The 15,812-nt window shown below is 39.8% G+C and overlaps 1 protein-coding gene across 2 annotated transcripts in view; it reads right to left on the bottom strand.

The window, feature by feature from the left end:
* Positions 1–15,812, bottom strand: part of taok3a (TAO kinase 3a) — a 77,783-nt gene that overhangs the window by 22,710 nt on the left and 39,261 nt on the right. For both annotated transcript variants that reach the window (XM_069682831.1, XM_069682832.1), the window contains exons 4-11: positions 12,889–12,960; positions 10,824–10,925; positions 10,444–10,489; positions 8,388–8,484; positions 7,833–7,946; positions 6,852–6,943; positions 6,555–6,648; positions 3,973–4,054 (exon numbers count right to left, since the gene is read on the bottom strand). In XM_069682831.1, the coding sequence (XP_069538932.1) occupies positions 3,973–4,054; positions 6,555–6,648; positions 6,852–6,943; positions 7,833–7,946; positions 8,388–8,484; positions 10,444–10,489; positions 10,824–10,925; positions 12,889–12,960 (699 nt within the window). The remainder of the gene's footprint in view (positions 1–3,972; positions 4,055–6,554; positions 6,649–6,851; positions 6,944–7,832; positions 7,947–8,387; positions 8,485–10,443; positions 10,490–10,823; positions 10,926–12,888; positions 12,961–15,812) is intronic.

The following is a 15,812-nucleotide window of genomic DNA, read 5'->3' as shown; positions in this document are numbered from 1 at the left end:
AGTTTCACACTAAACTAATGAGACCAGTAAAAGTAATCTATATTAAATATCAAAGTGTTGAGCTATTCTGCTGTAAGGTATTAACCTTTCTGTAATTTTATGGAAGTGTAATTTGTCAGAGGTTGGGGCATTATGCATTCATGCAATTATTTATTTGGTGTTACATAACAAGCAGGTCAGACTGGATGGGGGAAGCTGGTGGAGGTCAGGTAAGAATCAGGTGGTGACGTGTTCTTTATGCACTTTTTTGGTAATTAACTGTTCTGACATCATGATGAAAATAAAAATAAACCAAAAACACAGCATCTTCTCTCTCCTGCGCCTCCTCCCACTCCACCACACGTCCTCTTAGTCACTCTCATTCATAAAATATCGTGTGCTCAAATGGTTGAAATGTATGCAAGCTCCGGGTACAGGACTGAAATATACATACTGTGTAAAAAAACGAAAAAAAAGAAGTTTATTTTTAGGTCTCCAGCTCTCTTTCTCTGAACACCTTCCTGTCCATGTGACAGATGCTGGTGTAATGGGTTAGTCAGGACACGGGGGAATGACATCACGCTCTGAAAATAGAGATGAGAGTGATTTGTCCCGCTTTCTGACGGACCTACACCAGAGTGTGGGTGGTTGGCCACCCCCGTCCCATCAGCAGGATTCTTCCTCATTAAAAGGTTGGTGGTGAGAAGAAGCGACAACATTATCACAGCATCTTCACCCCCTTTTCTGTGCATACACTGTGGCCAGAGGAACTCATCTATCCTCAGAGATTTTACCCCATTAGGTCTAATGAATTTGTGATTTTAAATTATTTTTTTGGTGCACCCATTTTGCTTTCGTCCATCTCGTTTACTTCTACTGCAATTAGGCTACAGTAGCAGAAGCAAAAATCCCCAGACAGCAACATTTAGAGGAATATTCTTCATCTTTTTCTTGCGGAGAGTTAGACGATATCACTCTGATATCTTTACACTTACACAGTTAGAGCAGCCAGTGAGCATATCTTAGCAGGAAGACTGGGAGCATACTCCACCTACCAGCACCTCTAAAGGACACAATCTGACACATTATATCTCATTTTGTTTCATCTCTATAAAAGGCAAAGTGTAAGAACAACATTTGCGGTGTTACACAGAGCTTGTACATGCAGATTTTTACCTTTGGGGACAGCCAAGCTAGCTGCTTCAACTAGTGTTGTGACGTTTGCCAACGATCCGATTATTTTGAACGGCTCTTTGGTGCGAACGACGGGAAGTGAGTCGAAGGTGAGAGCCGTTATTTTTATAGTTAAGTCCAAATTTCATTGCCTGCTCCAGAGCCCCTCCCATGTATGCTGAATAACCACAGGCAGCTTTTTTCAACTGCAACTTCGCTATACTAGGTAACAACATACTTACACAATATAGTGCCGACAGTGAGCAACATTACAACCCTCCACCAAGTTTGTATGACGACAGAGATGTCAACTAAAAAACAACAGAGTTGTATAATAAAGAACGATGAGCCGTTGAATTTCTCATATGAATCTTAGACAGAAAGCAAAAGGACTGCAAAATCAACCCTAATAACTTTATAATGGACAATTCCAAAAATTCATTGTTTTCAGTTTCTCCAATGTGAAGATTTGCTGCTCGTCTGTTCCAAATGATTGTAATTTGTACTGTTTGTGTTAGAAAACAATACATTCTACCATATCCTCCTGGCTTTGGGAAACTGAAATATCTGTGGTTTGCTTTGGTTAATTTATGGGATAAAAAGAAACAAACTAAACCTAGAGCCATTTTTAACTGTTCAAGAGAGTATTTTTGCTCAAATGGTGGGAACTTCTATGAGGTCACTGAGGGGTTATTTTATAATTACTATCACTTTGACTGAGGTACACAGGGAGACATGGTGTCTAACCTGAAGCCAGAACACTGATAGCTCAAGGCCACCAGATTAGTGACCTGATTTCCCCTTAAAGAGCTTGGAGGGACGTGTGTCTGTGTTTCTGTGTGTCTCTGTGTGTGCGTGCACTAAAAGAAAGAGTGATTTTTTGTCTGCATGTGTGTGTGTGTGTCTAAAGAGAAAGTGGGGTATTAATCATAAGCTAACACCCAACCCCCCCGAGCTCTTCACCATGAAGCAGCCCCTACGACACTGATCCAAAGTCTGTTTGGTACTTATCCCTCTTTAATGGTTTTTCGGACAGGATTTGGGTCAGGGGTGTTGGGAAGAATGAATTCCAGTCCAAACGTCCATCCTATCAAGCTGACAGTCAAGACGCCCGTATCTACAGCAACCTAACCTTGCACTTCCCTGCATCCTCTCTAAGGTGAGGCAGGTGTGAAAACTCCTGTTTCCGCACTGTTGAGGGTGATCAGCTAGAACGTAAAACTCTTAGTAGGCCAATAGGATTACCTGTCGGTCAGACAAACAAAAAGATAAACTCCTCAATTACAGGGAAACACAATGAACATACACGGATTAACTTGTAAGTTCACTGGGTCTTTGGGCAGCACGGCCAAAGAAATGTTTTATAAAAGCCAACTCGCAGTTGATTTTTATTTTTAAGCTAATATTTTATGGGTCAACGTGCCAAAATGACGGTAAAGAGTGACTGAGGGAGGGTAACAACTTCTAAATTTTAAGTTTAAGGTTCATTATTGACCTTAGATATAGAAGTGTTTAATTGTCTCCTGTGTGTTTTTATTGTCATTATCATATATATTGTTTGTTTATTGGAAAACTAATAAAGAAAGTGTTTTTAAAAAAAAAAGTTCTTATGACAAGTTCCACTTTTAGGAGCTTTTTTGCTTAAACTTCAGAAAGGTACAACAAAATTTTCCATGTCAGGTGTAAAACTGGTCAAAAAGTTGTCTCAAAAAGGAAAGAATGTTGCACTCTGTGGCCTAAACTGAAGCTTAAGGCACCAACCATGAACCCTAAATCCTCGGTTAATGCCCAGCTGGAGACCTCTGTTGCATGTACTCTCCTTTCTCTCTCTCTCCTTCACTTCCTGTCATCTTTGTTTAATTATAATAGTTATAGTTATAATCTTGAAGATCTCGAGATTTCGTTCTCTTTGGCGTCACCTACGGCGATAAAAGGTCATTGTGGGAGCACAACTTCCTAGATATCCAGACAGCGTTTCATGTGTGACGTCCAAGGTTGGCTCCGGTTGTAACTCTAGATTTTCCTGGCTGACGGTCGCTTTCCTTGTTAGACTGTCCATTTTTGAAGTTGTATCTGTAGTCATCGATCTTTTCTTTGTTTGTTCAGCCACTCGCAACACTTGCAGAGACCAGAAAAGCAGCTGCTTAGCTCCGCCTACCCTCTCTGGCAGACCAACCACTGCTGGGTGATGGAAAACGCGTCACTAACTGGGCGCCGCTTATGATTTGGTCAGCGAAAGTCGCCACAGACACCAAGTCTGTAATACTGCAAATGCAGAGGCTTTCATCAGTGGGCCATAGGCTCAATCGCCACTGTGTTACCTCATTCAGCGATAGACAGTGACAGACAAAATCTTCAAGATTATCACTTTTAGTCTAACTGTCAATAATGGCATAAATTCCCTCCCAAATACTTGTCAGACCTATGAGGAAATTCCTAAATGCTTATTATTTTGCCAATTTCCTGTTATTTAAAAAACAAACATAAAGAGTAACCGAATAACTGCATATATAATGGTCAGAATCAATATTTAAAAACCCATATTTAACCTAATCAAAAGGACTGATGTGAAAGCAGCAAAAACAAACCGAGACAGACCATTGCTGCAAGGCGAGGCACAGGAAGTGGAGTTACGGCGAAGACAAAAAAAGAGACTGAATGAGCCATTCTCAGCGGGGGTTCTTGAGGAAGACACTGTGTATATTCCTGCGTATTAGGGAGCCGTGGGTGGGCGGTAATGACTCATCCCCATGGCTCAGGGAGTGACTGAGACAGGAAGTGAGGTCACAGCTGGAGGGATTACAAAGGAAGCCCACTCACTCGTAGCAGCTCCCCTGACGAGGGTCTGTCCTGAGGAATTTTCAGTAGGCAGTAGTCGACAAAGCTCCGGAAGGGGTCAGACCTGGGGAAAGAGGACAGGGAGATGGAGGTCAATGATTCCCTTTCTGAGTCAAATATATTTAAATCAGACTAACGTCAGCTAAAATAGCAGCAATAATGTGATGAGATGCTGCTTTGAGCCACACCTGCTGTGTTTAATGTCTTTACGGGAGTAATCTCCTCTTGTGTAGTGCTTTGTTTACCATATCAATGAATTAAACCACAACAATCCTATGTAATCTCTAACCATAGCCCCGTATATGAACCATATATGGATTATGTAAAAATGTGGAGCAATAAAAATATAGGCCACTGGAGCTGTGGAGCACCGTGCCACTGACTCTGATCTAAAAATATGCTCATGATAACACAGAATGTCTAACAGTGTGTGTTGGGGTTGCTGCTATGGGTCATTGGGATAAAGCATCTGTGGTTCTATATGAGATTTTAATAGTCGATATGCACATGCAGGGCCATTGTGCGGTCAGACGCACCTTTTTACCTCCCAGCTCCTCTCCTCTAAATCTAGCGTCCTCTGTGGTAAGCAAAGGTCCATGAATGTACAAGTATGTCACGCCAATGTGTGTACAGTGTGTCCTTGTGTATGTGTGCTGAAGTTGCACTATGAAGCTAATGTCTCTACTAGTCTCATCTGGCTGGATGTTGCTGACGCCTCAGGCCGCTGGAGCTCCTCCAAAAATTCTACAACCCTGCGCCGCCCCACACAGTCGCTTGCCTTAACTCTATAGCTACAAAAAAACGCTAATTTTACAGCATAGCACAGTCATAGGCAGCTATTTCTGACTTGAACTCTGACCTCTCCTGCCTCAGGTTTCTAATGACTTTGTTAGAACCAACAGTATGTTCTCTCTTTGTGGTGTTATTTAATTGAGCGCTTGGGTGGAAGACACAGGAAGGCCACTGATGCCTTCAGGGTACTCTGAGGCAGGTAAAGAACTAAATTCAGCTTCTCGCCTGGCTGTGCAGAAGATACGCATTCCTGCAGAATATTTCAAGGAGCACTGACACGACTCGGCCTGCAAACTTCACTTTCATACCATAGCAGTTAGAGCATGCACCAAGTACACAAAAGATCAATTATAAGGAGAACGTCAAACATTGTGTAAATATTTGATGAGTTTTATTTCCGTTGTGAGAATCACACCTCACATGCAATGTGTGAGACGCGGCTGCAGAGACAGGGAAACTGCGAAATGCTGACCTGCTAATTCCCTGCTCGTACTTTTTTACCTATATTTCTTTTTTTCAAGTTTGGATAACTTATTTATCAATACATTTATAGAGCTTAATATTAACCCTTTTCCATGCATAGTCAAAGTTCACATCATATTCTACTTAATTCAGGTCATATTGAGTACATGTGCATATAAATAACTTATGAGGTAAGTAGTATGTTATATCATTTATATTCATGGGTAGATAGAGTAGCTATCTTCAAGCTAACATAAGGGATACTTTAAGTGTACATGTAGACTGATCTATTGAGAATATATTGACGCTCTATCTTTCTAAACATAACTAGTTCATATAATAATTCATCCTCCTAAATGGGAGTCCTCCAAACAAAATAAACACCTCTGATGTTATGACTGCGTTTTTTAACAATGCAACAGAACTGATCAGTCTTGACATGAAAAGCCTGTAAACAGACACAGCCGATCTTTATTAGCAGAAATAAACATTTTAACATAGTTTCTTTATATATGAGATAAACTAAAGATAAAAATATCATATTTCATGATGACATCCAGGAGCACAACTAGTCGTAACTGAAACAAGGTGTACTTCCAGCACTGTTCGTGTGATGCTGCTGCAAAGAGCTGTTTAAAACCTGCTGGCCTAAATTTAATTGCTTTAAGTTTTTTGATGTCTGGAAGGACAGTCTCTAGAGAATCTATTAGTATCTCCAATAATAAGCTGTGAGGCTGAGAGCAGCATGTAATAATGCATAAGGCAGGCTGCTTTCTCATAATACATTTAGAACACAAAGTCTGTGTGCAAGAAACATCCTAGTTAGTACGGCAAACACACAATATGTGAGTTTTAACCACTAGAATAATATTAGAATAATCAAAATGCTTCGTTTTGATGTTTACACACATTAAAGTACGCCTTCAGCCAGGCAGGAACGGTGTTCTTTACATACTATTTCTATGGTAGAGGTTTCCCTGGTAATTACATAAGAGACTTAAAGTGTGACCTTGCACAATGCCTGTGGCAGGGATCACAGGTCGTGCAGATTAACACAGGGCTGTCTTACCCTGACTGAGCCCTGATCGGATCGGATTGAGCTTTAATATCCACAGCTGACTGAAAGTACTTTACCAGCAGTTTCACTTGCTTTTTATTGGTTTTAGACAAGATTGAAGTCAAATTAAATGATCATTTTTGACATTTTGCATTTGCACAGACTGTTTTTTCCAATTAAAAGGATTAAAAAATAGCTGAAAAACAATCACAAAGATGATTGTTATCGTTTAGGATGTGTGTTTTCAACTCACCACTCATTGGACTGTAGCGTGGGAGAGTCGTTCTGTGCGATGTGATATAAGGCACTCATGGCATTCATGTTGAACAAGGGCGGTTTGCGCTCCGCTAAAATAAGAAAATATGGGGGAGAAAGAGAATAGTGATGTTTTAGTGCCAAAGTTTTCACAACAAATGTCTGCTTCTTATTGAAGCAGGGAGATTCAAAGTCCCAAAAGAATGCAGTAACACATAAGATAACATGGTCTCTGTTGAATGCCTGTTTGGGCCTATAAATGCCTTCATCGACCAGCAGATAGGTGTATTCTCACCCAGTTCAATACAGGTGATCCCCAGGGACCAGATATCCACTTTCCCCTCGTACTGGCCCTCGTCCATGGCTAGGATCACTTCTGGGGCCATCCTGAGGACAGAGAGATGCACATGTAAATGCACACACACATACACATGCACTCAGAGTTTATTAAGTATGGGGAAAAATCCATGAAAATGTTATAATCTGCTAAGCCTCTCAGAGCTTTTAAAGACTCTGGTATGCTGTGATAGCAGCTCAGTTTTTGGAATATATATGTGTGTGTGTGTTTCTCTAAACGTGGAGTGTGACAAAGAGTGTGTGTGCTGCTGGCTTTTGGGATGATGAGTCCATCACTGGTCGAGTTGTTTATATGATCATTTTCATTCAACACAAAAGTTGCATGAACTGTGTGAGGGAATATTATGGTGGTTAATGTTGAGCCGATGATTTCTCTGTATTTTTTCTTTTATAACTTTAAGATTAAGCTGATAAAATTGTCCTTTTGGGAAATGGAATATGTTACATGGCTGCATAATCAAGCTGTCTTTTCATCTGCAAGACAAAGGGTTTAAATCTTCCTTTCAGATATGTCAGGGCTATTACAGAATGAGCCACGATACTGGCACACTGTGTTGCTTCTGCAAGAGGAAGTGCTGTCACTGCCTGAGAACAGCGGTGGGTTAAAAAGAGACGATATGAATGAGGAAAAGTTTTGTATGTTACCTCACGGGCTGGATCGATGATCCACCCTGTTCTCACAGTGAAACCCTCATTGATTTTCTCATGCACTTAGCAAACAAATATTCCTATAATTTATGGAGACTAGCTTCAGGTGTCAAAATTCAAAAGTAAAAGACCTGAATAATTCAGGCACTACAAAATACAATTTCTCTACAAAACAAAAAAGAGAAGAAAGAAAAACACCCACATATAAATCAAGTTCATGTAGTCCTGTTTAATCCCCTGTGACATGGATTTGTCATGCAAATATACTGACCAGTAAGGTGTTCCCACGAAGGAGTTGGCAGGTGAGGCAATGGAGGCAGAGCCAAAGTCGGCCAGTTTGACCTGACCCAGCTCAGTCAGCAGGATGTTACCAGCTTTCACATCTCTGGACAGGGAGAGGCGGACAGAGAGAGTCAGAACACACAGACGCAGATAAGACAAACCAAATGAGTTTCAATGATCTCTAATGCATTGTGCTTTTTTCTCCATTTCACAAACACGTCACAGGTTATTGATGTCGTTACATTTCTGCAATAAGACCAATGATAAACAGTCAAAGGATTCATATGGCGCCATTGTTGGATGCCAAACATATTTGTCTTCCCTATAAAGATAATACTGTGGACACCAGTGAGACAGGAGGGTTGTTGCCTCCTCACAGTTGTATTTGAGAAGGATAAATCTTAAGTACAGACGTGAGCCTTTACAGCTTAATGAGTAAACGCTGCAATAAAGGGAGAACACGAGCGTCTCTCATCTCATCTTATCATGTTTTTGCTCAAGTCCTGTTGGGAAATGTTTGGATTGAGGAAATAAACTGACTCACCTGTGAATCATATTATGGGAATGTAGGTAAGCCAGTCCTAACAAGGCACCGTGGGTAATGGCAGCAATTTCCATCTCTTGGAGAGGCTTCTTATGAACTTGGGGAGAAATAAGTGCGGTGGAAATTAGAAGAAACCCTCTTAAGACTTTAATGATATAATAATGATCTACAACAGCTCTACACAACACCTTCTATCATAAATAAAGCTTCTTCATATAGCTATAAAGTGTAGCGTTCCTGACTGAAGGTCCTGGTGACTAAAACTTGACAGCTTTAGTAAAAAACTGTGATAAAAATAACAGTACTCCCGTTGGCATCTCCCATATGAATCACATGTAAACAGTTGTAATATTGGCTCCCTGTGGACTGTTGAACAGAGAGACTACATGCCGAGACAAAAGGTCACAGCGCAACTATGACTGTGAAAAAAGGCCAAAAAACAGGCCAACTGTCATGACTGTGCATCTGCGTCAGTGATGAGTGCACACATAGGTGCTTAAAATAACACATACGGTTCAGGTCAGGAATGCTTAGAGGGTAAACAGACAAGCAGGTCAAGCATTGAACACTGGAAGATGTTCTCTGGCCTTCAGAAGAAGCAGGTAACATAGAAACTATATCCAAAAAAACAGAGGTATGGCATTTCAACTATATAAAGGTGATCAATCACAGCAGATCTGAGGGAGGAGATTCTACTTTTACATTAGATTATCTTGCTCCCAGAACCTACTTGTGGATATTTATGCAGATAATTATCATATTTTAGCAAAGTATGCATGTCTTTTCAAATAGCCACAGGAAACAACCAGTTTCAACCAGTAACATTTAGAGCTTTTATAGGGTTTAAGAGATGAATGCAGCCTTATGATAACAGGCTGTTCCTCATGTCTAGAAAGTCTAGCAAAACCTTAATAAGTAAGGTCAGTAACACTATATATTAAGGTCCTTGTAATAAGCGTTAGTTAATAGGTAATAAGACCCTTATAAGTCCTTATAAGATGCTTATTAACATTAAATTTATGTTAACAAGACTATATATAAGTGTTTATAATAGGATTATAATCATGTTTATTGTAAGATTATAAGACATTTATAAGCAATTAAAGGAAACTTGTACACAATTTATAGACAGCTTAAGAGCGTTATAAAAGCCTTATACGTTTCTTCTAATTGTTTATAATAGCATTACAAACTAATTCCTTGAGATGAATACATACTTTATTATGCAGTAATTGGAAATTAACTATGCACTTATTAACAGTTAATTATGCTTTTTTGCAGCTACTGGATCCAAAGCGAGAACAGTGCCTTATTTATGTTAATAAAACATTTATTATGCACTTATATATTCTGATTAACATATATTTAATGTTAAAAAGCATCTGGTAAGGACGTATAAGGGTCTTATTACCTAATAATTAACACTTATTACAGGGACCTAATATAATATAACGCAAGGTCATAAGTTTAGCTGGACTGTTCATATTCAGCTACTCTAGACTGAGGTAAAGAAAACAGAGAAGTCTTCTGTGATCAACAAAACCTACAGACACAATTTAGAACACATTTGCCATTTCTTGTCCAGACCCCCAATGCTGTAGAGGGGCTTCTCTCATTACATGGTGCTGTAACTCCCTCATTGAGGTCTGGTTTTAGAGGTCAAATCCTCCAAAACTATAAGATCTTTACAGGAGCAGTTTGACATTGTCGGAGTTGAGCTTATCAAGCAGTCTTGCCTAGAGTGACAACCTCTACATTTGCTAGCTTAGCTTAGCACGAAGACAGAACCAGCTGGCTTGGTTTTGTCCAAAGGTGCCAAAATTGGCCTATCAAACACCTCTAAAGCTCACTTAATAACACTCTATGACTTATTTGTTTAACCAGTACAATTACCCAATATATAAAGTAAGTCTTGCTTTTTTAGGGTGTTTTGGGACTAATTCTTTGCAAGGAAAAATGTTAAGATAAAAACCCTTGTACGTGAAATAAAAATGTATTGTATTTTGTGAAAGTTTGTGTGCGCGTGTGCTCTTTTCACATTAATAAAAACACTTACCCTCTAGTAAGTCTGATGCAGAGCCCAGGCAGTACTCCATCACCAGCTAAAACAGAACACAGTTACAGATGAATAATTTATCATTCACAAAATATCCTTTATACAAAGCTTCAGGTCAAGTTTGTGCAAAACAAAAAAAAGTTATTCTCTGCTATAACCTTTTCACATTATAATGCCTGCAAGGGTGTCGTACCGATTACAACATATGCAGACAAACAGAAGTGTGAAGTTGGGAAAACACAGTGAAGAGGATAGGGACAGACAAAAAGACAAAGAGGAAAAGAATCAGACAAAAAGGGTGGGAAGAAAAGGATAAAGCAACAATGTTTTGAGGCTGAAACAAAGAGGGGAACTCAGTAGTGGGAAAAGGATCCACTCACCCAGGCAGTGTTGTCTTTCAAGTAGCAGCCTTTGTACTCAATCGTGTTTGGGTGTCGCAGCTGTCCCAAAAACTTGACCTCCTTAATGATGTCCTGCCACTTCTGCCAGGAACAAAACCACACACACAAATGGTTACGCACTACAGGTACAATCACAGGAACACTTAAGGAGGCTTTGCTTTGACTTTGATTGCAATGGTGCAGCTGGCATCACTGTAGTAACCATTCACAGTGGTATAATGGCTTTTAGACATCTGTTAGCGTTGTGTGTAGACAGACAGGTTGTTGTTTTAATAGCAGTGCACCAACATAAATATGAACAGAGTAATAAAATACAAAAACCAAACCACATAGCTAGCTCTTCGCTTGCAGGAGCTGATAACCATCTGAAAGCCTCAGTTAGTTAGGAGCAGTCTGACAATGACATGCAAGAGCCTTAACATTGAGACATAACTCACAGGTTTAAAAATTAGAATTACGGCACTGCAGACACATGGGATGGTGAAGTGTAAGCTGTGATGACATAGGAAGCTGTCTGAGATACGCTTGTGCATAAACTTTTTCTGTGATTTGCCTGAGGGAGGCACATGTTTGTTCCAAACTTTGCATCTGGTGGTGGGTAATTATTTTTAATCATTTTCACATTATTTCTGTTCCTTTAGGGTAATTAAGCAGCACAAATGAGACTTCATACAGCCTCACAAGCTACTGTAGTGTCAGGTTTTTGGTGAATATCGTTAAAGAATGACATAATGCTGTTTTTGCGTTTTGAGTTTTTGCTTTCATTGTTACTATAAGTGTAACCTCTATTTACAGATACTACATAGAAATGTAGAATCTGTAGGCAGGGACGTGGATTTTAGGGATGGAAAGTGTTCTGGTTTCCGTTTATAATATGCGTGTAGTCCGAGTAATATTGACCAATCAGCAGGCTGCGGCGTATGCAGGAATAATAGTCCGTGTGGAGAGCAAAAGCAGGCGGAACCTATTCCCCCGTAATAACATCCCGGCTCCCATCAGCGGCTATCTCATGATGATTTAGCTTCATATTATTCTCTATAAACATCAACTATATATACATCTGCAGCAAGTTCAGCTAACAATCTGCTCTAGATCAAAAATTCAACATTCCCTTGAAGCTGTGTCACGGAAGCCGTTCAACGTTCAGATTTCCCGACTTCCTCTAATGCATCAGAAATAATAGTTCCGACCTCCGTTCAACAAACAAGCATTTTAAAGTAGTTTTCTTCTCCTCTTGAGGACAGACCTGACAAAGCTTCATTTTTACGTTTTACTAATCTGCATCATGATGTTGAAATTTCAGCAAAGGAAAGAGCCGTTAATTACACATCACAAGAAAAGTGGGTTCTGTAAATAAAGCAGCAGGTGGAAAAGGAAGTCATTTATTGCTAACCACTGGCTACATGCCCCGGCATGTTCACCGTTGTGCCAAGAGGCTATGTCGTCATCCGACTATAGATGGGATCCGAGATTGCTTACTTATCAATACATTTATACTTCTTCATCCTTTTTCATGCATAGTCAAAGTTTACCTTATATTGTACTTAATTCAGGTCGTATTGAGCACATGCACACCTAAATAACTTATAAGGTAAGTAGTACGGTATATAATTTATATTAATGGGTAGATAGAGTAGCTACCCTCAAGCTAACATAAGTACACTGCAAGTGTTCATGTAGAATTTACTGGTACAGTGAGAATATATGGTTATATGAAAGTCTAGCTAGTTTCTTTTTTTGTTAACAATGCAGCACACAGAAAAGGAAGTCTTGACTGGAAGTCATTTATCGCTGACCGCTGGCTACATGCCCGACAAGTTCACCATTGTCCCCAGAGGCTATATTGTTGTCAGACTATAGCCGATGGCATCCGAGAGTGAGAATGACATAATGCTGTTTTTGCATTTGTTTTTGCTTTCATTGTTACTATATTTGTGTCAAAGCAAGGCAAATAAATGATATCTGGCTGTGACATTAACAAATATACACTGAATATTAAGCCTGAAATAACTATACACTGTGTCTTTGTGCCTCTGTGTCTTACCTCCGTAGTCTGCTTGCCATTATAGGACATCTTTTTAATGGCCACCACCTCATTGGAGTAGGAGTTACGTGCCTGGGGAGGAAAACAGAGACATCAGAACCTACTACAGTCTAAAAACTTTATAGAAAGTCAACTCTCACAAACGAACATACAGCAATCCTCTAACAAGACATAAAGGCCCCTTTCAAGTGTTTCTTCTTTTTTGTTCCCTGGCCATAAGACTCTAAAAAAAGAATCTGGCACAATAAATCAGAATCTGACACACGTTATTACAACACAAAGTGAAGACAGAGCACACTGGTTAGAAACGTTATTGCAGAGTTGTACAAAATGACTTTAGCAGTGGGTTGAAAGTATACGGTTTGAGTATACTCCTGATTAACCGGGTAACTGCTCATGGCTTTCTATTATATATGTAAAATCTTAACATTATAATAAGGTTTACACATTTTACTATGAAATAACTGTACGAAGATATAAGATATGTACAGTATTTCTCAACATGTATATATTATTACAACTGTGTTTAACTACAGTGTCATTCATTATCTCTTTATATACTAGCCCCCACTTATATGTGCCCACAGGAGGAGTTAAAGCTGTTGACAAATACACTGATACACACTTATATCTGTTTACTGTAAAGCGCTATAATGGAGTGTTTTAAACAAAGTATTATATATTGATGGTCTACTTATGAATGTTAAAGTACAGTGTCATGTCAATCAGCTCATATCATGTCTTAAGGGTGATCCAGAGGTGAGCAGGATAAATTCAGTACAAGCAAAACAACATAATGCATGCACAAAGCAAATCGTCTACAGCAGAGTGACACGGCTTTATCTCTCATTTGAATTGAAACAAATTTCCGCCTGATCAAAGCACTCAACAACATGATTAGAGGAAGCCCGCAGGTAAGTGATGCATGGTTATTCTGCAGCTACTGTAAGTGTTTGAGTTGTCTGTGCACATCCACAGGCCCATGTTAAACCCCTGGTGTTAACCTCAAAGGCTTTTGCCCTCATGGACAGCTCCGCTGCGGCTCAGCCTAAGCCCTTATCTCGGCTTCATCCCACTTACAAATGAATGGGAATTTCATGTCCAGATTCAAATGGAATTATAGTAACAGCGGGCAACACAATATTCCCATCTGACTTTTTTTCAGATTCATTTGATCCATATGATTGCTTGTCAGTTCATGTACAAAAGGCCCTCCCTCTGGTGTAGTATATAGAAAGATGGTATAAGAGGGAATAAAAATCATGCAAAGCTGAAATACTGAAATACATTCAGGCTAATTGTCATTGCAGAAAAAAGGGGGTGTATCAATAATTACAAGAGGCTAATTCATTCAGCATACGCTATAGGGGTGTGTGTGTGTTCAAATCCCTGGATGATGGGCCTGCATACTCAGCAGGGGGAATCCCCCCTGTTCTCTTCTATAATGGAGTTCCTCCTTAATCTTCACATGCATAATCTATGGCTGCACATACAACTGCATACATTAATTTGACAATGCATGCAAGTACAGTAAGAAAATATGAAAACACTTACAGACCTAGCTGCTGTACATTTCCTGATTGTCATGCAATTAACCTGCAGCTATACCTAACAGTATAGCTCTATACATCTTGAAGACGTTTACTTCTTTGATGTTAGACAATACAACTAAATCAAAGGATTGTAAAATCACAATTTATTGCCATGGGCTGCTTAGTGGATCAGTGGCTAGTGCTGTTGCCTCGGTGCGAAATGAACCCAAGTTGTGAAGGTGCTTCATGTTCTTTTAATGTTTCCATCAGTTTGTGTTCAAAGTTTTCTCCCACAGTGAGTCAAATGCAAGGCCATAACTTTCACAGGGAATAGTGGGTTTTACTTCGATTTTCTAGCTTTCTCACTTTCCAGCTGCTAAATTCCAGATGAGAGAAGCCTTGATAGATATAAATGTCAATATTCTCGTGCTAATCGGCATTAGCAATAAGCTTAATGAGCAGCAGCCAGTGAAATAACTGCCCGTTTTTGAGCCCCGGGTTTTGCCTCTCAGGCTAGGACTACCCTACCTTCTCAGTGGAGGTCATTGGGACTGTATGCAAATTGTGATGAAGACTGGGGCACTTCTCAGGAGTGAAAAAACAGCCCAACTTCATGTTCAACGATGAATAATTGTGTTTTTATTTACTGTTAATAATCAACATAAAAGATATGACAATTGAACATCAATCACAGAAAAGGCAGGGTAGTGCTCTTTGTAGTAAAGCTGCAAATACAACATAATCTATCACTAAGTCGCAGGTCTTATCAGGTGCTTAGGTCTTATAAATCTAAGCATGATTTAATTACATTTACTACATTAAAAATGCCATAATTTACATTTATTTACAGTCTCATGTATTTTTGTAACGTCATATAAATATTTTATTCTATTATATGATGTGATTAACTGCTTTGGACTGCATTAACCAAAGCCGCTCTGGCTAACAGCTAACGCTAGCAGTGTACCAGTTGTAATGCGGACAGAAAAAGTGTGTCAGTGAGCACAGAGCTGGCATCAGGGCAGGATTTAGACGCACATTGGAGACTGTTAGCCAGACGGACATTGGCACCAGGGCTAGTAGTGATGTATTGGGGCCGTCTGTGTGCGTGTGTTCGTGTGTGTGTGTGTGTGTGTGTGTGTGTGTGTGTAAATGACATAGGATAGAAGAGGTTCTTAAAGCCCTGCCAGACAAGAAAATCCTTCCACACTATCTATGGCTTCTGTTTTTCTATAGCAAGAAACAGCTGTCTAAGAAGGGAGGGAGGGGGCTTTATTGCCCCCCAGCCCTGCATCTGGAGGAGAGGAGAGGAGAGGAGAGGAGAGGAGAGGAGAAGAGAGGAGAGGAGAGGACTGAATTTGAGATAGTAGAGGAGAAGAGAAGAAGAGAGAG

Source organism: Semicossyphus pulcher, unplaced genomic scaffold, assembly GCF_022749685.1.
Source record: "Semicossyphus pulcher isolate SPU_LCO1_2020_fin unplaced genomic scaffold, fSemPul1.0.p SCAF_6, whole genome shotgun sequence".
NCBI classification, from domain to species: Eukaryota; Metazoa; Chordata; class Actinopteri; order Labriformes; family Labridae; genus Semicossyphus; species Semicossyphus pulcher.
The sequence above is the reverse complement of the archived record's forward strand: the minus strand, read 5'-3'. Positions and strand labels throughout refer to the sequence as shown.